Source organism: Protobothrops mucrosquamatus, unplaced genomic scaffold (assembly GCF_001527695.2).
Source record: "Protobothrops mucrosquamatus isolate PMUCROS unplaced genomic scaffold, P.Mucros_1.0 scaffold2514, whole genome shotgun sequence".
NCBI lineage: Eukaryota > Metazoa > Chordata > Lepidosauria > Squamata > Viperidae > Protobothrops > Protobothrops mucrosquamatus.
This window is the reverse complement of record NW_015388578.1, coordinates 110,866-134,947: the sequence shown is the minus strand read 5'-3', so window position 1 is coordinate 134,947 and position 24,082 is coordinate 110,866. Positions and strand designations below refer to the sequence as shown.

Here is a 24,082-nt window from a genome sequence, read left to right as displayed (position 1 = left end):
TGTCTGTCTCTCTCTCTCTCTCTCTCTCTCTCTCTCTCTAACCTCTTAATTGGCTTAGCCCTCCAGTTAGGAAGGCAAGGTTACAAAATTAGGTTTTAATTGGGGTAGTATTTTCCTGAGGCCCACCCTGCTTGGCACCCATGCCTTGAACTTTTGCAATATTAACTAGATTTCACTGCTTTTTAAAAGTCTTTTGATGGACACATCCTCCTTGCAGGCACACTCACACAACATTCCTGATGCTCGGCAAAGTTGAAAAAAAAACAAAACACGGGGGCATCGCCCCTCCTTTCCCGAACTGCCTCTGGATTTAATCACACTAATTAAAACCAAATGACAATGTCGAAAGGTTGTTGTGTTCCACATAAGGGAACCAGAATAAATTCCTAGAATTTGCACTCGCCCCTTGCAAGCCCAACATGGGAAGGGAGGAGAGGGAATATGAGTATTTTACCCATTCAGTTTTGGGGGTTTTTTCACCCTACCCTGAGGGGTCTTTGATGCTTTCTGGGCTCAGAAAGCACCAAGGACTCATCATTTCAACCCTGAGCTTACAAATAATTCTCCTTTATCGGTATCACCCTAACCTTTTGGGGTTTAAATCGGTGCACGTTTTTGCGAATCGGCCTAAGTGGTTTCGTGTTAATATGTTTGGGTTTTGATCCTCTTCAGATGCGTAAGCGGGAGTAACTCGCTGGATACAAACGAGGCTCAAATTAAGTGAGCAAGATCGATTGAGAAGGCCATTTGCATATTCATTCGAAATCTGGCACTTCCGTAAATACCTCATTGTTGCATTCCCTACCTTGAAGTGATTTGGCTATATATATGGAAATAAGAAAAAACGTATTATTAGCCTCCCCAAAGCACAGTTAAATTGGCATTCTGGAAGACTAAGCAAATATTTCTCAGAGAACCCTCCAGCTGAGGACGACCGTAAGCTGTGGTATTTGCTACGCTTGGGTGAGTTAAGCAAAATCTCATTGGAATAGCCCGGGTCATTTGAAGAAAGGATCCAGTCTGATCCATGGATTCAACACCATTGGCGAAATCGATGCCATCGGGTTCGGATGAAATGGTCAACAGGGGTGGGCTTCCGTTCGTATTTCTGAATCGAAGCCTAAAGAGATGTTTCTGCGCCCCTGAAGGGTCATCACCTGGGCGGGTTTGGAGGCATCTTATTCGTTCAGTCTGCCAAACTGACTTCAGAAATTTAGACAAATAGCTTCCTGGATGGATCTCCAGATTGCATTTCACACAACTGTAGGGTGTTTCTCCATTAAGGTTGCCCAGTAATTCTTGTTGATTGAAGCCCAAACGGTCAAGGGGATATGCCCAGTAGTGGGATTCAGATAGGTGAACAACCGGTTCTCTGTGTGGATGCCACTTCTGGAAGTCCATTCTGGGCCTGGGCAACAAAAAATTAGCTACCGGTTCTGCCCAAGTGGTGCGAACCGGCTGAATCCCACCACTGACCGTAACTCTGAAATTGTTGGTTAGGCTAGCCTGGTTGAGACATCTTGTTGGATCTTCCAGTCATTATAATCCCCAGACATCTATAAATTATTCTTCTTATCTGCCTACTCACCAAAGGTCTATGGACCACCCTCTTTGAAGGACATCTGGCATGGATGGCTAAGTTGCACCGCACCTTTGACCCATACCATTAGAAGACAGCAGAGTCTTCCTCACCACAAAACCAGACTTCACAACTATAAGGTTTTGCAATGGTTCCAATTTAGTTCTGCTCCATAAATAATAATAATAATAATAATAATAATAATAATAATAATAATAATAATAGGAGCACCACTTGAACACCATTGGCATTGACAAATTCACCATTAGTCAATTGCAAAAGGCGGCCTTACTAGGAACCGCCTCCATCCTGCGACGAGATCTGTAATACCATCAAACATCCACATCTGCCTATCCAAGGTCCTTGGGAAGGACTCGATAGGTAGACAAACATCCCAAACCCAGTCTGAACATCTGGCTGACTGTGCGATGATCAATAATAATTATCATCATCATCATCATCATCATCATCATCATCATCATCATCATTATTATTATTATTTATTAAATTTGTAAAGACGTTTTGGTGGTGTTTAGGAGACGATTCTGGGAAAAGGGGAGTAGGGGTGACAGAACCATGAAGGTGGAGTCAAGAGAGGGATCAGCCTAGAATCCCTACATAGCCACAACTAAGTCTAACCTCCCTTGAATTCTGTTCACCCTTATCTAATTCTGAGCAGGTTCTAATCCTTATTTGAAAAGATTCCTGTGCATCGGCTTTTAGCAATGAATCAGTTTAATTGGTCCTTCATGTGTGAACCTGGTCTTCTGTGCCTGACAAGATGAGTTTCTCTAAAGCAGAGGTCCCCAACCTTTTGGGCACCAGGGACCAGTTACGTGGAGAAAGGTTTTTCCACGGACTGGAAGGTGCGTGGGTTTGTGCGCTGCCTGCATCCCGCGGATGGGGCTTTGCTTGTTTGTGCGGACCAGTTGCTGCCATGCCGCGGCCCGGTACTGGTCCACGGGCTAAGGGTTGGGGACCCCTGCTATAAAGAACTGCGCATAGGTGCTTAATTTGTCTCTCCAGTAAAGCATCCTTTTTGCAGTCAAATTTAAAGTATTGCCCAACAATCTATAATAACATCCTTATCTTACTTCTGCAAATCACAGACCCTCCTACTCATTTCACTGCTGGTCCCTTCCTCATTTCAATATCTAGGGGTCAAAGAAATTCTCCAACAGGCTCACTAAAGAGGCTTTAGGACTACAAATCCAGAGTCTTTCAATTTTGCTGCAAGTTTGGGAGCTGTAGTTTTCAGGCTTTTGTGGGAACCCACCGTGGGGAATACCAAACCTCTGCAAATAGCTTGAGAATAAATGACAAGGAAATAACCCGCTAGGTTTAAAAGCTTCCCACTTCCAAGAAATTAAAGTCATTTACACCAAACTCAACTGAGTGTTACTAATGTACGGGCAGCATCTAATTAAGGTTTAAGGAATTAATAACCTTTGTATGAAACTCTCAGCACCTGGAAGCAGTCAGTCCAGTGGCCTGCAAATGGAGTTGTGGAGGGTTTTTTTTTTTTTTTTGAGTTTTTTTTTTTCCAACTATCTATATTTCCAGCCTGATATTGGCTCAGCGGGAAGAAAAGTTAAAATTACTCACGACAGAATTGCAAACGTGACCAGCGTGATAGTCAAGCAGAAAATGGAAATAGAGCATCCTACGTAGCTGATAGAAGACAATGCCACCTTGTGTCCATTTGTTAGCTGCAGAAAGAAAGAACGAGAAATTGCATTTAACGATTCTTCACTGTCTCCTAACCGGGTTATTAAAAAAAAAAAAGGAAAAGATACATCCAACTCACACGTGAAATGTTTTTTTTTTTTTAAATTAGGACATTCTCTGGAGATTAAAAAAAAATAAACAAATCAAGAACTAGTCCAAGGAACTAAGCCAATCCAATCCATTTGACAGGCAAACATCTCCACCATCTGTTAGCGATCAAGAGTTCACAGTTATGACAAAAACAGGAAAATAAACTTTGAATGAGATGAAGACATCTTCCAGAATCCTTACAGGTTTTTGTTTTGGGGCTTTTTTAAAGCTTAACCGTTCCTGATTTGTAAATTAGACCACGGATTGTTCTTACAAGAGGTCTGTGAGTTGATGGGTTTGGCGCCATCAAGTCAACGTTGACTCTTAGTGACCACATAGATAGATTTTATTCTGGGAGGATCTGTCCCCAGTTGGTCCTTCAGATCTTCCAACTGTGTGTGAACTTCTGGCTCTCGTTTATTTAGTGAGAATTACAAGGTTGTGTTTTCATGTTCATCTTGATTGGAAACTTCTTTGGAAGACAAAAAAAGCGGAAGAGTGGTGAGGATGTGTTTCTTACCGAAGGCGGGACTAGAACTCACCATCTCCTGGTGATTGGCTCAAAGTCACCCAGCTGTCTTTCATGTGTCAGGCAGGACTAGAACTCACTGTCTCCTGGTGACTGGCCCAATGTCATCCAGCCTGCTTTCATGCTTCAGGCAGAACTAGAACTCACTGGCTCCTGGTGATTGGCCAAAATCAGCCAGCCACTTTCATGTCTAAGGCAGGACTAGAACTCACCGTCTCCCAGTGATTGGCCCAAAGTCACCCAGCTGTCTTTCATGCCTCAGGCAGGACTAGAACTCACTGGCTCCTGGTGATTGGCCAAAATCACCCAGCCACTTTCATGTCTAAGGCAGGACTAGAACTCACCGTCTCCCAGTGATTGGCCCAAAGTCACCCAGCTGTCTTTCATGCCTCAGGCAGAACTAGAACTCACTGGCTCCTGGTGATTGGCCAAAATCACCCAGCCACTTTCATGTCTAAGGCAGGACTAGAACTCACCGTCTCCTGGTGATTGTCCCAAAGTCACCCAGTTGTCTTTCATGCCTCAGGCAGGGCTAGAACTCACTGTCTCCTGGTTTCTAGGCCAGCACCTCAACCCCTACACCAAACTGACTCCACATTTGCACTTCCACACACTTCAAAGCACCATTTTAGGATCAAATTCCAAGCCCTGCTCAACCGTAACACTCATCTTAGAGACGAATGCACTTCTACCGAAGCAAAAACCTACCAAGCTGCCTTACTCTGCCCATTCGTGAACCAATTTGCACGGTCTCTGTATGGCGAGCTGAGTTTGAAAGCAAAGCAAATTTGCTTGAAGTCATTTTTAATTAATGATGAAATAGGAGAGCATTTATGCCACATGTTATTTCTCTCGGGAAGAGAAGCTTGGTTATTATTCTCCGTAATTAGTTTCTCAAAAATGCAGGTGACCACCGCAGGAATATTGACTCGCTTGTTGTGTACCAATGCATAAATATGCATTTGTCTGCTCTGCGATGCCCAACAGAAAATTCATTGTGTGGCCTCCGGTCTTCGTGGCAGCGCAAAACCAAGGTCTTTGTCTCTGCTTTGTTTAACCTTCCCTGATGCTTTCCTGATTGACTGTTCGTTCAAGGGTTCTACTCCCGAAAAAATCTAATTTCTCCTTCCGATGGAAAAATAGCTCTGCCTAGCAAACACACTGCAAATCAAGGCTTGCATCGAAAGGCAGAATGATACCGACCAGATAAAATATCAGACAGCAAAAGGTGGAGGAAATTCAAGATTTGTTTAATTGCCTCTGTTCAAGGTAGAAGGACAGTATCTGGAAAGGGTTTGTCCAGAATTTATGAGTCTGTGTGAAAAACTGGGTGGCGGCAGGAGAAATAAAAGGGAAATAGGCAGGTAATCCTCGACTTATGACCAGCATTTTGGTTGTTAAGCGAGTTTTGACCAGTTTACAACCCTTTTTGCACACGTTGCTAAGAGAATCCCTGTGGTTGTTAAATTAGTAACACGGTTGTTAAGTCAATCCGGCTTCCCCCGTTGATTTAGTTTGTCGGAAGGCCGCAAAAGGGGATTGTGTGTGCCCAGGACGCTTCAACCGTCATAAATATGAATCAGTTGCCAAGCGTCTGAATTTTGATCACCTGACCAACCTGGGGGATGCTGCAAGTGTGGAAACTGATCATAAGTCCCTTTTTTCAGTGCCGTCGTAACTTCAAACAGTAGCCAAATGAATTGCTGTAAGTTGAGGACAACCTGTAAACCCACTGGAGAAAGACATCATCCCTGGGAATTTAAAATGTATTGTCTAGTTCAGGGGTAGGCAACCTTGGCTCTTTTATGACTCGTGGACTTCAACTCCCAGAATTCCTGAGCCAGCCATGCTGAGGGGAAAGGGAGAGGTTTCCAAGCTGAGCCAGGCTGGCTCAGGAATTCTGGGAATTGAAGTCCACGAGTCATGAAGGGGCCAAGGTTGCCTACCCCTGCTCTAGTTCATTGTTGGTCCGGTCCAGAGACCTCTGCACTTCTTCAACCCTTTGAGCAAACGGGATGGATTCCTTTGTAAGGGAGTCAACTAATTTTTCAAAGCACCAGAAGGCAAGGAAAGAAAAAGTGGATGAAACACTTAGTGGACAATCACCTAAATATGAGCCAGCCGTGTGCTGCAGCTGCCAAAAAAGCCAACACAGTGCTAGGCTGCATTAACAGAGGGACAGAATCAAGATCACGTGAAGTGTTAATACCACTTTACAAGGCCTTGGTAAGGCCACACTTGGAATACGGCATCCAGTTTTGGTCACCGTGATGTAAAAAAGATGTTGAGACTCTAGAAAGAGTACAGAGAAGAGCAACAAAGATGATTAGGGGACTGGAGGCTAAAACATATAAGGAACGGTTGCTGGAATTGGATGAGGGGGGACAGGATAGCAGTGTTCCAGTATCTCAGGGGCTGCCCCAAAGAAGAGGGAGTCAAGCTATTCTCCAAAGCGCCTGAAGGCAGGACAAGAAGCAACGGATGGAACTTAATCAAGGAGAGAAGCAACCTGGAACTAAGGAGAAATTTCCTGACAGTTAAAACAATTAACCAGTGGAACAACCTGCCTCCTGAAGCTGTGAATGCTCCAACACTGGAGGTTTTTAAGAAAAGACTGGACAGCCACTTGTCTGAAATGGTATAGAGTCTCCGGCTTGAGCAGGAAGCTGGACTAGAAGATCACTGAGTTCCCTTCCAACTCTATTCCGATTGAAAGCATTTTTTGGAAGACAGGTTGGTGATGGAGATACCATCACCAAACAATCAAGATAGAAGCCACTCAAGTCTCACCCCATGCCAATTTATCACGAGCCTAATAGGGCCAATGCCGGTATGAAATCTGAACACCATATGGCCACAGAATCCTCCAACATCGATATATTTAGCCTTCCAAAATAAGAACTGCCATTCCATGGGATTTTGCTCTGTGGCCAACGCGAAGCAGAGACGCTAAAATCTTCCATATGCTTTCTTTGGACTCCCTGTTGAAATCTCTGCCTTGAAATACAGTCATTGGCTGCCTCTGTAAATAAGTCAATATCCACCGAAGGCACGATTAAGATTATTTATTTATTACGTCTGCTCTTTATGGAGGTATCCCGAAGAAAGTTTCTGTCCAAATTAATTTATGTATTACATAAACGAGTAATTAAATTATGTTAGTGGGGATGTGCTAAGCTTGCAAAATCAGCATCCCCAGAAGTTATTTTATCAAGGAGTTTAATATGCAGAATAATTCAGATCTGGATGAAAATGCATGCGCTGCTTATCCTGGATATTTGTAGCTCAGGATTGAACTGGTGGGGGGGTGTCTTTGATAACTTGGTTGTTTTCTTGCAGATGTCGCATTACTCAACTAGGTATCACCAATATTGTATGATGAACGGTTAAGGGAACTAGGCATATTTGGCCTAATGAAGAGAAGGTTTAGCGATATGATAGCTGTCTTCCAATACTTCAGACATGTCAAACACAAGGCCTGGGGGCCAAATGCGGCCCGCGAAGTGGTTTCATGTGGCCCGCGAAGCCATCCTGGAAACAGTGAGGGAACGGCCCCCGCTGCCTTGGCCCTGGCCCAGGTCGGCCGGGAGCCAATGTACAATTTTGTGGTGGCCATCTATGCTGAAACTCATTCAGTCTTAGCTCCACAAGGCCATCTTGAAACAGCGAGGGACCGGCCCCTGCCGCGTCGGCCCCACCCTCTGGGTGCATGCTGGGGAGGTGTCACCCTTTGTGAGGAATGAAGAAATGGACCATCGCCTGGAAGTGGCCAGAAAATGGCCCTCGCCTACTTCAAATATCCGGCTTGATGGGCTCCGGTGGAGGGGTTTCAGCAGGCAGTGAGTCTCCTCCAGTGGACCATGCCTTGGCACTTGTCCCTGGTCCCACCCCCTTCTGCCAGAGACCCTCAGATCTGTCCCACTCTTGCCCAGGCCCCCACAAGCCCCCTTGACCCGAATGATGTAGAGCTGGCCACACCCACCCAGTAGGCCACACCCACTCCATCCACACCCACCCAGTAGGCCACACACACCCTGGCCACACACACCCCGAGGGCAACCGCAATGTTGATGCGGCCCTCAGTGAAATTGAGTTTGACACCCCTGCAATACTCAAAGGGCTGTCGCAGGTAAGAGGGGATCAATGTATTCTCCAAAGCACCTGAGGGCAGAACAAGAAGCCATGGGTGGATGTTTGTCAGAGGGAGATGAAACAAAGGAGGAATTTCCTGACAATAAGAAAAATTAAGCAATGGAACAGCTTGCCTCCTGGAGTCGTAGGTGCTCCATCACTGGAGGCTTTCAAGAAAAGATTTGGACAACCATTTGTTCGAAATGATATGAGGACTCTTGCCTTGGGCAGAAGGTCAGACTACAAGACCTCCAAGGTCCCTTCCAGCCCCATGATTCTATGATCAGCACTAGAAGGGAGGTGGGTCTGCTTGAAGCCCTGAAGATGTTACCTAGTTGGATGATGGAATGTCTGCAAGAAAGGAACCAGGCTCGGAGAGCACTAAGTACCGCACAAGTGTTGGAAGAATGCATCTGAGTTTTGGCCAGGGCACTTAGCATCATTTAAGATGTGATGCAGCCTTGGGAGAAGATGGTCTTATTGTTCCTTTAAAAACAGCAACTGCGAGAGGGACCTTGGGGTCCTAGTGGACGATCACTTGACTATGAGCCAGCACTGTGCAGCAGCAGCCAAAAAAGCTAATACAATCCTCGGCTGTATAAACAGAGGCATCGAATCAAGATCACACGAATTATTAGTACCGCTTTATAAAACCCTAGTCAAGACCACACCTGGAATACTGCGGGCAATTTGGGTCACCATATCACAAAACAGATGTTGAGAGTTTGGAAAAAAATTCAGAGAAGAGCAACTAAGTTGACCAAAGGCCTGGAGACTAAAACATACGAAGAACGGCCGCAGGACTTGGATTTGGCTAGTCTAAAGAAAAGAAGAAATAGGGGAGACATGATAGCAGTGTTCCAGGATCTGAGGGGCTGCCACAGGGCAGAGGGGGTCATGTTATTCACCAGAGCCCCAGAGGGCAGGACGAGAAACAATGGATGGAAACTAATCAAGGAGAGAAGCAACCTGGAATTAAGGAGAAACTTCCTAACAGTGAGGACAATTAACCAGTGGGACAGAAATTGTGGGCGCTCCATCACTGGAGGTTTTTAAGAAGAGGCTGGACAGTCACTTGTCTGAGATGGTATAGGTTCTCCTGCTTGAGCAGGGGGCTGGACTAGAAGACCTCCAAGGTCCCTTCCAGCTCTATTATTCTATTCTATTCTATTCTATTCTATTCTATTCTATTCCATTCCATTCCATTCCATTCCATTCCATTCCATTCCATTCCATTCCATATTCTATTCTATTCTATTCTATTCTATTCTATTCTATTCTATTCTATTCTATTCTATTCTATTCTATTCTATTCTTCTAATTCTAATTCTATTCCGGATGCAGAAGACATTAGAGCCATTGGAGTTAATATAGACAATTATAAAGCAGAGATTGGAAATCTTCCAGTTCTAAAATCTTTGAGTCTCTTTTCCCCTCACTTTTTTTTCGTCCCCAAATCTCCTATTAATCTTGTTGTTGAATTCCACTAGTTATAAATGCCAAAGTTTGCTGGCACCATATGTACCTGGTTTTTTTTTCCCTCAGCAAACTGCATGATAAAATGGTTGGGTAAACCCTAGAATAAACTTAATCCATTAAACGGGAAACAAACAAAAGCCAAATGAATTCTGCCAAGAAACTAAGGGGGAAAAAAATAAATAAACTACGGTCCTAACCCAAAATTTATTGCAACTCTGGCCAAATAGACGTTTTGCCAGAATGGGAAGTTTATTTCATGTTTTCCTTATATAAAGTGTATAAATCTTTATCACACACAATTAGGGGTCCTTAGAAAACCTAATACCTGCCTCTCTGGGATAGCCTTCATGCTGAACCCTGATTTTTTGAAGTTGAGTTGGCCTTTTAAAAAATTTTCAAAGTGGAAATCACTTTAAAGCAACGGAAATTGGTTTCATTTTTTTAATTCCTTTTTGGAAAATGAGGGAGGGAGCAAAGAACTGAAATGTTCTGAATAACTGCACGGAGTAGTCAAAATTTCTTTGGCTATGTGATTGGCAGGCTCCGTGTTTATCAAATTGGCATGTATAGAATTACAGGCGCGCAGTGCAGAATCTCCTATCTGGCGCAAATATATTTTCTCCCCAACAGTGAAAAATTCCAGAAAGTGGAAGATAAATTTATCCTGCCTGTAAAGTAAATCAATGCCTATGAAATGAACCAGCCACTTGTTTAGGAGGGGGAAAAAGCAGGTGAGCTTTGGGTTTTGGGGGCGGGGGAAGCAGAAAAAGGGGGACAATGAATCTTTGCGAATAAAACAAATTTGAGGAACTGTGCAAATATTGGCAAGGGGGTCTCACTGGATTTAGAACCCTCTGTGCAGAGGAAACACATACTCAAGGCGAATATTTGAATGCAAAACCATTTGTAAGCGTCTGCAGCTTTTTCCAGTTAATCGTAATTGTATAATTGTCTTCTTCTTAGCCCAGCCAATCGGCACCGAGGTCCTTGGCAAACAAGATGCGGAGATGAATTCCCATTTGCTTAGATGATACAAGGCGGACGTGTGACCGTGCCAAGGTTTGTGTCATCCATCTGATCCTTGGATCCAGCCCGGTTAATTAGGTCCCTTGCCAAAAAAAAAGGCAAGAGTCGAACCAGCCGGCATGGAGCGGGAACAGCAAGGCTGCCATGTGGGTTGAGATTTTAACAGAGGTCTCTGAGATCCCATGGAACTTGATCCAATGTTCCTGTGGTTCTCCTGCTGTTTGGCCAAGTTACTGTGAAACTGTGTCCTTTTCTGTGTCCTTCAGACTTCATGAAAGGAGTCTGAAGAGCCCAGCTGAATTTCAACCATCGATAAGGACATTAAAACGCCACGTATGAAGACGATGTCCGAGATAACCAAACGGAAATAGAACAGCAGGGAGGAATCGCATCGTTTTTCTTTGAGGTGGCTTAAAAATGGACGGTCCAGAGGGACAGAAAGATGAAAGGAAAGTAGCCTAGTTCCATTACTACTAATTTCGACATGCATCATAACATCACGTGCACAGATAAAAGAGGTGGCACTTGTGTTGTGATGGCGTGACCAGGAACTTCTGCCAAGATATTCCTTAGGAAACAATCTATTTGGATCTCCTATGTTGGAGCATTTGTTAGCTTGAATTTCAAGACCAAGAAGTTCTAGTTTGGGGGGTCCACCGTAAACTTTGTTGGCCGAAGGTCATCCAGCAGTTCCACCTCTACAAGACCATATGACTAGCCACCATTGGTTAGGAAGACCTCAACGTCTAAGTCTTGATATGAAACTAAGCCCATTGGTAACCTACCAAGATTCTAGATCAGGGATCTTCCAACTTGGCCCTTTTATGACTTGTGGACTTCAACTCTCAGAATTCCTCAGTCAGGCATGCTGGCTGAGGAATTCTGGGAGTTGAAGTCCACAAGTCATAAAAGGGCCAAGTTTGAAGACCCCTATTCTAGATTTATTTTTTTTTTAAAAAAAGAAAGTTTAAATGATCCAGGTCTATCATTTTGCCTACAAACCACAGTTATGAATATTTTGGCTTGGCTTACCGTTAGTGGCACCACTTGCATCAAAATGGCGAAGTTGGTGAGATGGTTGCACAAGCAGGTGGAATAATTGAGATCACCCCCATCACGCACACAGCCTTTGTTGGACCAAACACCGCTTCCGTTTCTGCAAAAGATGGACCTACAGTGGTACTCAACAGCTTTGAAACTCATCGAATCTGATACTCAGCGCATTTTGATGTGAACATTTTTCCCTGGTACTCGTTTGTTTGGTATTCAGCACACAAGGTAGAATTGTTGGTGTCGGCTGCTTTGTGTGACTCACTACATTATTTCTTTTGGGGTGGAAATTGTTTGGTACTCATCGTTAATGATCAGTACCAAGGTACCCAACTGTCCTTTTTTTGTGCCCAGATTATTTATTTAACAATGTTTTTAGGCTGAAAGCTTGTAAAGAAGTGAAACCACAATGAATAATGTGAAACAGTAATGAATTATGGAGTGGGGCAAGGAGAAGGCAGAGAGGGCTCCATAAAACTACACATCATGCCTCTGATTGCTTCCTATATTGGCTCAATCAGAAACCTCACTCAACCAACCGTATTCCATAATTTTCTGAAAAGAGAAAAAGAACACCATTTCCTGGGCGTTATAATGGGAATAGTGCTGGAAACAAAGATAAAAACTCAGGTTCTAAATTGTCCAGGTTGAGTTTGCGTTCAGATGCACCTGGGTTTACAAAGCTCTGGAGAAGACCAAACAGCAAAGCTGAAGAACACTTAGACTATTGAGATGAGAAGTGAGATCCAAAACCTGGGATTTTCTGATTCCCATCCTCGTCTCTTAAACATTGCACTAGCCGTCACCAAATGCCTATGGAGATTCTCTGTCATCCAGGTCATGCTTGTCTCAAAGATGCTTTTTCAAGAGGCAACTGGACTTTCTTGTTTTTCTTTGAAGATGTTTCACTTCTCATCCAAGAAGCTTCTTCAACTCTGACTGGGGAATGGAAGGATTTATACTCCTTGCAGACTGCTGGTCATTTGCATTCTTTTAGCGAGTCGTTGATGCCACCTGGAGATTTATCTGTGTCATCAGGGTCACCTGAGTAGTGAAAATGGGTGTGGAGCCTTCTTGGAACTGTTGAAAGTACAGTGTTGTAGACTGGAGATAGATAATGTCTCTCTCAACAGAGGGGGAGGGATACGACATCATCTATCTTCAGTCTACAACACAGTTCTTTCAACAGTTCCAAGAAGGCTCCACACCCATTTGCACCACTCAGGTGACCCTGAGGATACAGATAAACCTCCAAGTGACATCAACGACTCGCTAAAAGAACGCAAATGACCAGCAGTCTGCAAGGAGTATAAATCCTTCCATTCCCCATCATCCAGTCAGAGCCAAAGAAGCTTCTGGGCTGAGAAGCGAAACATCTTCAAAGAAAAACAAGAAAGTCCAGTTGCTTCATGAAAAAGCATCTTTGGGATACCCATCACCAGGTATCCGCAGGTCATCCCAGCCCCATCTTCCAAGGGTGGGAACGTTCCTCCAAGCTACCCATCAAATAAAAATAATGTCCTCTGGTTTGGCAATCAGGAGCTCAAACTTGTCTCTCCAGCCACAAATATTGGGCTTCGTAAGATTCAACCAAAGGATGAGAACTTAAGGGATGGTGCCAGTCCCAAAAATGCCATACGGTTGGGCTCCATCACAAAAGGATTCCAGTGGTTTTCCCTTTTTTTTTTTTTGCCAGATATGAGGGGTTTTTTTTTTCAATACAAAAAAATACTGCTCCCACCAGACTTGAGTTAATAATGACCTAGTCCTCTGTTTTAGCTTTGCTGCCGAGAAGAATCATGATTTCATTATTTGGAGTCTTCTTCCTATAAAACCAGCAGGCAGGGAGGGTGAGCAGGTGACACGGCTGGGGGCACGTGGCCACAAATATGTTTTATACCAGGATGACACTCACCTGTAATCCAGAAAGGCACAATAGAGTCTCACTTGATTACTTCGGTTTGTGGCTTGACTGTACTGGAGGGGCGTCTAGAAAGGAGGAGAGATGGGTCAATGACATGGGAAGGGGGAGAGAAATGCTCTTTGTGTTGGTTTGTACGCTTGCACTCCCAAAGGAGGTCCACGTCTTTGCAAACACGGGATGAGATAAACTTCAGATTGGGAGAAAATGAAGGTGGGAGAAAACACATCAAGAGCTTGACTGTTCTAGGCAGAGGCCACTCTGTATTTCAGCCTTTTAAATCTGGATTTGAAGTCTTTGATGTAGTCAGCTGATATTTCTTTTGCTGAATTATTGTGGCAATCCTTCCTTCCTACTTTCCCTCCCTCCTTCCTTCTCACCCTCTCATTGCTCTTCTTTCTTTCCTTCCTTCCTTCCTTCCTTCATCCTCCTTTTCTCCTTCCTTCTTTCTTTCCTTCCCTTTTTATTCTATCCTTCCTTCCCTTTCCCTTCCTTCCTTCTTCTCATTCCTATCCCTCTTTCCTTTTCTTCCGTCCTTCTTTCCTTCCTTCTTCTCATTCCTATCCCTCCTTCCTTTCCTTTTCTTCCTTCCTTCTTCTCATTCCTATCCATCTTTCCTTTCCCTTCCTTCCTTCCTTCCTTCCTTCCTTCCTTCCTTCCTTCCTTCCTCCCTCCTCCTTTTCTCCTTCCTTCTTTCTTTCCTTCCCTTTTTGTTCCTTCCTTCCCTTTTCCTTCCTTCCTTCTTCTCATTCCTATCCCTCTTTCCTTTTCTTCCGTCCTTCCTTCCTTCCTTCTTCTCATTCATATCCCTCCTTCCTTTCCTTTTCTTCCTTCCTTCTTCTCATTCCTATCCATCTTTCCTTTCCCTTCCTTCCTTCCTTTTGTTCCTTCTTCTCATTCCCCTCCCTCCTTCCTTTTCTCCTTCCTTCCTTCCTTCCTTCCTTCCTTCCTTCCTTCCTTCCTTCCCTTTTCCTTCCTTCCTTTCCTTTTCCTTCCTACCTTCCTTCTTCTCATTCCCATCCCTCCTTCTCCTCCTTCCTTCCTTCCAACAATCTCTGCCTATGCCAGACCCTTGGGAAGGATTTGATAGGTGGACAAAAATGCCAAATCCAGACTGAACCTCTGGCTGTACGTCCAACTATAATAATTCTTCTACAACCCTCCTGGCAGCCTAGAAATTAGACTCAACAGAGGTCCATATCTCTGTGAAGACTCAGACCGAAGAAGATTATAGCAGAAGATTAGCAATAAAAAACTCCGGGTAACATATTCTCGTGGTAGCGATCCAAATCATATTAAATGTCTACTAGGGATGAAAACAATTAGAAGAATTCCTGGAATTAAGAAATCACGCAGAAATTCTAATCACCAGGGTGAATGTCTGTATATCTTTTAAGCCATTTGGGAGAGGAAACATACGATAATTACAAGCTTGCATAACTTTTGCCTGCTACATCACTCTTTAATTTAAAAATAAAAAAAAAGACTGGGAAGAAAAAAAAAACAACATGCCAGGATCAGGTGGGGTGGTCTGTTCTTCATTCTGCATCTGAGCTAAATGTTTTTGCAAAGTTACGAGACCAGCTGCAATTTTTTTTTTAACCCCTCCAAATAAAAGTTTTTGGCAGGCAATGCAGGAGCCCAATCTTTCCACGTGAAAATTACAAGCACTGTGGTCCAATTCTGCAGCAGTTAAAAGCATCTCTAACCAATTTAACCCTTGTCGTACTGGAATGCAAAGGCAGGGAACAGAGCAGGTGGAAAGATGGCACACAGGTACATAAGCAGGACAGATAGCTGCCTTAAAAAGTTCCTGGGAGAAACTCTACTGCTATTTTGGAATTTAAGGATATATTCTATAGACGCCATTTCAATTCAGCCTATATAGGGAGGGTTGAAATCTCCCAGCCTTCTGCTGAAATGACATTTGGGTCAATGTCACAATCACACACGTGCATACACACGCCCTTCATAGCACTTCGTACTGTATCACAGTTTGGCCCGAGCGTTTGCAACGTGGCTCTCATGATTTCACGGTTTCACCCAAACTCGAAAACACTACGATTTCCTAGCAACCCTGGGGCCCCACCAACTTTTCCTGCATTGCATCATGAGAATCTAAGACTCAGATTGTGAGCCAGCCAGCAGACAGACTCAAAAGGGGTTGTTTTAAGGTGGAAAGATCATGATTAAATTTTTTTTAAGTTTTTTCTTCTTCTTCTTCTTCTTCTTCTTCTTCTTCTTCTTCTTCTTCTTCTTCTTCTTCTTCTTCTTCTTCTTCTTCTTCTTCTTCTTCTTCTTCTTCTTTCTTCTTCTTCTTCTTCTTCTTCTTCTTCTTCTTTTTCTTCTTCTTCTTCTTCTTCTTCTGCCATATCCGTTATCGGACGTTGGCGATCATGTTGGCGATCCTGTTTTTATCAGCAGCCGCACGAAAAAGTGCTGCTGAGTTTTGTCCAAACCTGTCCCTTAGATTTTGAAGCCACGATGTTCTTCTTCTGCCTGGACCTCGTTTGCCTTCAATCTTTCCCTGGAGGATTAAATGGAGCATGCCGTAGTTTTCTGGGTGTCGCATCACGTGTCCGAAATATTCTAATTTTCGTTTTTTAATTGTTTTGATGATTTCCCTCGGCTTTCCCAGGTGGCTTATCCCCTCCTCATTTCTGATCTTGTCAACCCAGCTTATGCGTAACAGCCGCCTGTAAATCCACATTTCAAATACTTCTAGTCTCTTCAGGTGGCCTTCTGTCAGAGACCAACTCTCTACTCCATAGAGCAGGATAGAAAAAAATATAGCATCTGACAAGCCTGGTTTTCAATCTTAGGCTTATGTCGTGACTGCAGAAGACCTTTTTCGTTCTGAAGAATGCTGTTCGGGCTTTTTCTATCCTTGTCTTTACTTCAACGGTCATGTCCCAGCTTTCATGTAAATTGGAACTGAGGTGTGTGATCCTTTCAACTTTTTCTAGTGGTATTCCTTCTGAATTTATTGGTGGTAAATTAACGGGTTGTTTGCTGACGACCATGATCTTGGTTTTTGAGGTGTTAAGCTTCAAGCCGTATTTTCCAGATATTTCTGTGACTCTGTTGATGAGGAGTTGAAGGTCTTCATGCTTACTGGCAAGCAGAACTGTATTGTCTTAAAACAGGGCAACCGCCCAGTCCATGAAGCTGCAGCAGTCCGTGGCATGTCAGAAAGTGGGCCGTTCAAACAAGCAAAGCCCCATTTGCTGGATGCAGGCAGCACATGAAACCATGTTCCCCTTCAGTCCACAGAAAAACGTCTCTCCATGGAACCAGTCCCTAATGTCCAAAAGGTTGGGGCCCGCTGTCTTAAAAGATGCCGCCAAACTCATTTTTGATTTTGAGTTACTCTAGATCATTGTTTCTGAAACTCGGGAGAGTTGAGATGTGTGGACTTCAATTCCCAGAATTCCTCAGTCAGTCTAGCTGAGGCATTCTGGGAGCTGAGGTCAGCACATCTTAAGGTTGCCAAGTTTGAGAAAGATTGATCTAGGGTTAAACAGCTCTCTCTACTCTACTCAGTATAGCTTTATAAACACATCCTCTCCGGCAGCCTATACCCAGGTAAGCAGGGATTAACACCAGACAAACAAACAGGCAGGAAACAGTTGTAATCAAGGAACTGCCAAGGAGAAAAACCACATCCCGGTTGGTGGATCTGGAGAATTCTGGAAGTCGACACATTTTAAAGTCATCAAGATTGAGAAATACTAGCCTAGAAACTCTGCATAAATAAATATATCTCAGATATAGCATGCGATAGCGGTGGTCCAATGCAGTATTTAAGGTGCTGCCACAAAGAAGAAGGGGGGTCAAGCTGTTCTCCAAAGCGCCTGAAGGCAGGACAAGAAGCAACGGATGGAAACTAATCAAGGAGAGAAGCAACCTAGAACTAAGGAGAAACTTCCTGACAGTTAGAACAATTAACCAGCGGAACAACCAGAGGTTGTAGGTGCTCCATCACTGGAGGCTTTTAAGAAGGGATGGACAGCCATCTGCCTGAAATGGTATAGAGCCTCCTGCTTGTGCAAGACTGGAAGACTTCCAAGATTCTTGATGATGATGATGATGATGATGATGATGATGATGATGATGAGATTGTGATGATGATGATGATGATGATGATGATGATGATGATGATGATGATAGCAGGAGTGACTTAGCACACTTTAAGATCTTATAAGTTCCAAGTCTAAAGCCATCGAAATTCAATAATAATAATAATAATAATAATAATAATAATAATAATAATAATAATAATAATAATAATAATAATAATAATAATAATAATAATAATAATAATAATAATAATAATAAAGTTGGAAGGGACCTTGGAGGTCATCTGGTCCAACCCCCTGCTCAGGCAGAAAACCCTATTACCATTTCGGACAAATGGCCGTCCAGTCTCTTCTTAAAAACTTCCAGTGTTGGAGCATTCACAGCTTCTGGAGGCAGGTTGTTCCACTGGTTAATTGTTCTAACTGTCAGGAAATTTCTCCTTAGTTCCAGGTTGCTTCTCTCCTTGATTAGTTTCCACCCGTTGCTTCTTGTCCTGCCTTCAGGTCCTTTGGAGAATAGCTTGACTCCCTCTTCTCTGTGGCAGCCCCTGAGATATTGGAACACTGCTATCATGTCCCCCCTCGTCCTTCTCTTCGTTAAATGAGACATATCCAATTCCAGCAACCGTTCCTTATATGCTTTAGCCTCCTGTTCCAATTAGCAAGTTATCAAATCAACTTTCCTGGTCTAGCTGGAAAGATAGGCAGTTCTACCAAGGAGGCATTGCCATCGAGATTAATGGGTTCCTTAGGAGTAGACTGGCATTAAATTGTGCCCCACAGATATAGAACTGGGACAAGAAAAGCTTTATCTTCACAGAACTCTTGCATTAAAAGATTGCAGAAGTGTCTTGAAACAATCTGTTAAGGGTCACAGAGCGATACACAGCGCTCCAAATTAAAAACAGGCCAGAGCTTTGAAGGGGAATCTTTTCCCAGCTTTTTGCAATCTTGAGTCTTCCAGGCCATGCCTACGGAGTGCAATGTCTTGCATATTTCTGTGATGAAGTATTGCCCTATTAGTCTCCTGACCTTTCAACACTCAAGCTCCTCTCCTCCGTTTGCTCAGCTAATCCATGGGGAATGGGTGGGAGAGGCAGTCAGGAGAAGACTCGGTGAGGTGGACATGGTGATGAAGGCCAGGAAGCCTTCCAGATGTTGCTTATGGTCTTTACATACTACACTGGGGTGTCTCCGTGCCAAGAAACATACAGCCACGTGGAGGCAGAAAATACTGAAGAATGATAATGGAAGAAGGGGACAACGCTCTGACTTTAACACCAAGCCAGTTAGATGGTATACAAGGCATTATAACCATGGTGTCAACTGCTATATGGTGAAAGACTGTCATGAAGGGGGAATGAAATGGGGAATGCTTGGGAAAATGAAAGTAAGTGCTGTATCTCAAGATGCTACTTCAAGGTCACCCAGCTGGAGGAAGGAGGGAGCCGCATACCGACCTGCACTTGGACTGACCGTTATGAATGCCTGAACCTGATTGGTTACCCTGGGGTGGGCAATGAGAGATAGTTAAGGGAAAAGTAGAACTTAAGAGATTTTGGCACCCGATTCCCAGTTCTGGCTTTGCGATACCGCAATACTCTTGATCTCTAATAACTGTACCTTTCTCAACAAATGGAGTCAAGGATCGTTTCTACTTAGAGGTCTAAGTAGTGGCAGGTCCGATACACGGAATACACTGATGGCTTCTCTGTAAACATTTCTACAAACCTGGGCAGCCAAAGAGGATGACTAAAATGGTACCAGAGGTGTAAGCAATATTCTAAAGCTGAATCGCAGGCAAGGCAGAACTTTGTGGCTGAAAGATGGGGCCACACCTTCCTAGATGCTAAGAATAGTTGCGTGGTGGATTCAGAGATCTAAGAAAATGGTGAGTTAGAATAACAGAGTTGGAAGGGACCTTGTAGGTCCTCCAGCCCAACCCCCTGCCCATCGTCCAACCCCCTGCCCATATGTTGGACTTCTCTTCAATTAGAGATGTCCAATGATTGGCTGATTGATTAACTGTTGACCTTGTGTTCATATGGATGCCTGTATTAACAGAAGTGTGGATTGATTTCAGAAGCTCTTTCCAACTCTGCGAATCCAGAAAATGGCCTGTTGGAATTCTTAATTCCAGAGAAGAATAAGGAAAGACCTTACAATTAAAACCAGCAATAAAAAGACACAGGCAAACAAGTCCAAAACATCACGAAGGACAGCATGGACTGGGATTATTCAATTGTTGTGGTGTAAACAGGTAAAACTGCCCACCTCTGCCCATAAAATACAGAGGCCAGATCTGACCTCCTGACCTCCTTGAAGAGTTTAAGGAGGGAGCAAGGCCAACAGCCCTAATAAAAGTGTGTGACCTGATAGTAGTTTTGTAAATGGGTGGAGAAGAGGCACTTCCATTTCTCTGCTCTTGCCAGCTTCATAAATCAGAAAGGAAGTCAACTAAGCAAAAGGGTGCATGGCCATTTCCGAAGCCAACACAACTTGAAGTCATTTAAAGCCCATCTATCAATGTAGTTCCTGAAAGCTTTTATGCTCCTTATTGATCTCAACCATCCTGACCTCTTATGCAAGCGAGAAAATAGAAAGCGGAACTAAAATTTAGAGAGAAAGTTATTTTCGCTGGCCTCTCAAGGGATGTGCATCTCAACATCTGCCAGGAGAAAGCAGAGGTGTCCATTTAGAAGCAACGGGGATGTCCCATGTGTCATTGTCTCATGCAGTTTTGTGGGGTGACATCATGGCACACATGACGTCCCTTTCTCCACCCCATGGGAGATGCTCATGACATGAGGAACTTAGATTCATTCCTATATTAAGAGATTCACAGACTACCATCCATACAGCATGTTCCATCCAGTTCCTGAATGTTCAGACTTTACACCATGTCCCAGTTGCTATCAGTGCAAACAACCAGGAGCATCCATTGAGCTCAAAGCACAGAAGAGATTATTATTGTTACCTCTACACAAGTATCTAGTCAAATCATTCTCAAAACTAAATTGGTACTAGATAAGGGTCAATGGAATTCACAGGGAGCCGGACTTGGACCTGTTTTGGCAACGCAACGATTCCAAGCTGATGATACATTTGACTCTGCCTTCTAGCCTGCTCTTCTCCTACACCTGCTTTGCCGTGACCATTTAGCACAATTCCTGAATGAATTTCTTTTCTGGATTTCCACACGACCCAGAATCCCAAATTAATTGAATACCCTGGGCTTCTGAATCCATGAAGACACATAGACAAATAAAAAGAATCAAGCGTGATCAGCATGCTGTTCACACAAGATCTGGGTCCCTGCCTTTTGAAACAGCTTCTCCACCCCACCCCACCCAAGATTTAGTTGGCCCCAACCCTGCCTGTCTTTGGAAAGACATTAAAAACCTGGCTCTTTGCCCAGACACATCAGAAAGGGGCAATGCATTGTTCCCGGCACTTCGTTGTCGTGCTTAGATTCTTATAATATGACTTTTGTTGTTGTTTATTGAGAATACACCTCACCCTGGGTTCATGTGCCAAGCAGGCAGCTCGATAAATCGGAGGAATAAATAAACTAAATTCAATTAGGCTTCACCCTAATGCACGGCTCAGTAGAGCTATAAGGTTGGCACTGTGCCAACATTGGCTGGCAGAGGTCTTGGTTGATGAAAAGTGATTAGAATGACCTATGGTTCTCTTTGGTCACCCCGTACACAAACAGCCATGTTGTCTACGTCATGGTAAATGCGCATCCTGCAGCTGTGGCAAGGAGCTTTTGAAGTTGGTCTGCATTTAATACGATCCATTCTTCTCTTTTCTTTTTTTCTTTTAGTATCTCTACCTCTCACTCTCCATAAACCCAGCTTCTTCAAGCTATCTTAAATACAGGGTGTGGTTGACCCACGGCTGGGCACACCAAGATTTAAATGCAGCTTCTGCTTTCCACCACCACTAGCTGCTAAAAACATGTCACGCTCGGTTTTTTTGAAGTGGTTTCCTGAGATGGAAGCTAGGACAATTTTGTGGTCTGCAGCCAAGTTTAAAATATCCAAAAAGGGATGGTTGGTGAGAGGAACTTCAACAATCAAAGCTGTGGATACTTCAGAAAAGCAGTAAATTTCTCCCTCTCTTCTCCTCATTTTCATTGTAAATTAGTCTGGATTTCAGTGACAACCCTTTTTGCTATAAACGGTTTTCCACGAACCACATGCTCCTCCTCCTCATTCTTGTTTAAAATTTCCAGTATCTTTTAGAACATAGAATAACAGAGTTGAAAGGGACCTTGAAGGGCTTCTAGTCCAACCCAGGGCTCAAACAGGAAACCCTACACCATTTCAGACAAATGGCTGTCCAATCTCTTCTTAAAAACTTCCAGTGTTGGAGCATTCACCGCTTCTGGAGGCAGGTTGTTCCACTGGTTAATTGTTCTGACTGTCAGGAAGTTTCTCCTTAAAACAGAAGAGGTTGCTTCTCTCCTTGATTAGTTTCCAACCATTGTTTCTCGTCCTGACTTCAGGCGCTTTGGAGAATAGCTTGACTCCCTCTTCTTTGGGGCAGCCCCTGAGATACTGGAAGACTGCTATCATGTCTCCCCTCATCCTTCTCTTCATTAAACTAGACATCCCCAATTCCAGCAACTCTTCTTTATATGTTTTAGCCTCCAGTCCCCTGATCATCTTTGTTGCTCTTCTCTGTACTCTTTCTAGAATCTCAACATCTTTTTTATAGTGTGGTGATCAAAATCGGATGCAGTATTCTGCTTCTATGAATTAGAGACGTGGGGGCTGGAAGGGGCTGTTTGTTTGCTTATTTGTTTTGGTAATTCCTCCAAAGTTTAGAGATAAAGTAGGAGCACACCAGAAACCCGCCGACCTGACACTTATTTCTATGCATATAGGTTGCACAGTTATTAGAAAATGTTTTTCCTGGAAATATGCCCATCTGCTGGTGGGAAGGATTGCTAAGGTGAGCTGTTTAATTAGAGTTTGTTGAACGAACCATAATGAGCTCTTTGAAGAACAGGCTACTTTAACACATAAGCCACCATCTTTGAACCTAGGGTCACACACAAGAGGCTAAGATTTAGAATGAATGTTTATGAACTCAATGTGTGTGCATGCTAAGAAAAAAAGGATGAAAAAGTCAGGAAGAAAATGCAGAAGAAGGACAAAATCAAGAGAACAATTTTCATAGTAGAAAGAAATATTTTTAGGAACAGTTTTTGCTCTGAAGTAACCCCAAACTCATAAACTACTTAGATAGATAGATAGATAGATAGATAGATAGATAGATAGATAGATAGATAGATAGATAGATAGATAGATAGATAGATAGATGGATGGATGGATGGATGGATGGATGGATGGATGGATGGATGGATGGATGGATGGATGGATGGATGGATGGATGGATGGATGGATGGATGGATGGATGGATAGATAGATAGATAGATAGNGAGAGAGAGAGAGAGAGAGAGAGAGAGAGAGAGAGAGAGAGAGAGAGAGAGAGAGAGAGAGAGAGAGAGAGCGCCTTTATTGACATTTTTTACTGTGGGCACATTGGCACATATTAAAAATGAAATTTTGTTGCTTGCTCTCAAAAGTGTACACATACATAACACACATGTGTACGTCCTATATATAACATAGGTATAAACCTACAGTACACCCTTACATGTAAATAACATATACATATTAATCACTGTCCATCTTGAACACGTAGCGGAAAGAGGAAGCTTGAGAGTTCACAAATTGAGTCAGCTAAGTAAACAGGGGCATATAAACATCAGAATCAGTGAACATATTTGAGCTGCAAAGATTCAGATGATATGGTAGCAAAAAAAAAGGGGACAGAAGGCAATGCCCTCTCATTGCATTTTAGGACTGAATGTCCGGATCCTTGCACTCCCGATCTGATACCTCTAGGTGAATTGAGTCAATCAACTAAATCCAGCAGATCAAAAATAAATTTTAAAAAGACCGCATTGTGCAAAGGGTTAAAGAACTCCAAGGTCGAAGTTGGGTCCTGATGGGACCTTCTAATGCACTTCATTGTCCTGTTAACCTGAATGCAGTTGGTCAAACTACCTAACTGTGAGTTTGGAAAAGAGCTAAGAGACTTTGGAAAAAGTGCAAAGAATAACAACTAAGGTGATTAAAGGCCTGGAGACTAAAACCTATGAAGAATGGCTGCAGGACTTGGGTTTGACCATGATAGCAGTCTTCCAGTATTTGAGGGGCTGCCACAAAGAAGAAGGGGATCAACTTATTTTCCAGAGCACATGAAGACAAGACAAGAAACAATGGTTGGAAACTGATCAAAGAGAGAAGCAACCTGAAATTAAGGAGAAACTTCCTAAAAGTGAGGGCAATTAACCAGTGGAACAACTTGCCTTCAGAAGGAGTCGGTGCTTCATCAATGGAGGTTTTTAAGAAGAGACTGGACAGCCACTTATCTGAAATGGTATAGGGTCT

General features: G+C 43.4%; 1 protein-coding gene across 1 annotated transcript in view; it reads right to left on the bottom strand.

Annotated features, from left to right (window-relative positions):
• ADGRD1 (adhesion G protein-coupled receptor D1) overlaps positions 1–24,082 on the bottom strand; it is a gene marked incomplete at its 3' end in the record, with an annotated part of 69,010 nt that overhangs the window by 5,770 nt on the left and 39,158 nt on the right. Inside the window, exons 15-17 of the mRNA XM_015825146.1 lie at positions 13,528–13,601; positions 11,595–11,718; positions 3,185–3,288 (exon numbers count right to left, since the gene is read on the bottom strand). Of these exons, the coding sequence (XP_015680632.1) occupies positions 3,185–3,288; positions 11,595–11,718; positions 13,528–13,601 (302 nt within the window). The remainder of the gene's footprint in view (positions 1–3,184; positions 3,289–11,594; positions 11,719–13,527; positions 13,602–24,082) is intronic.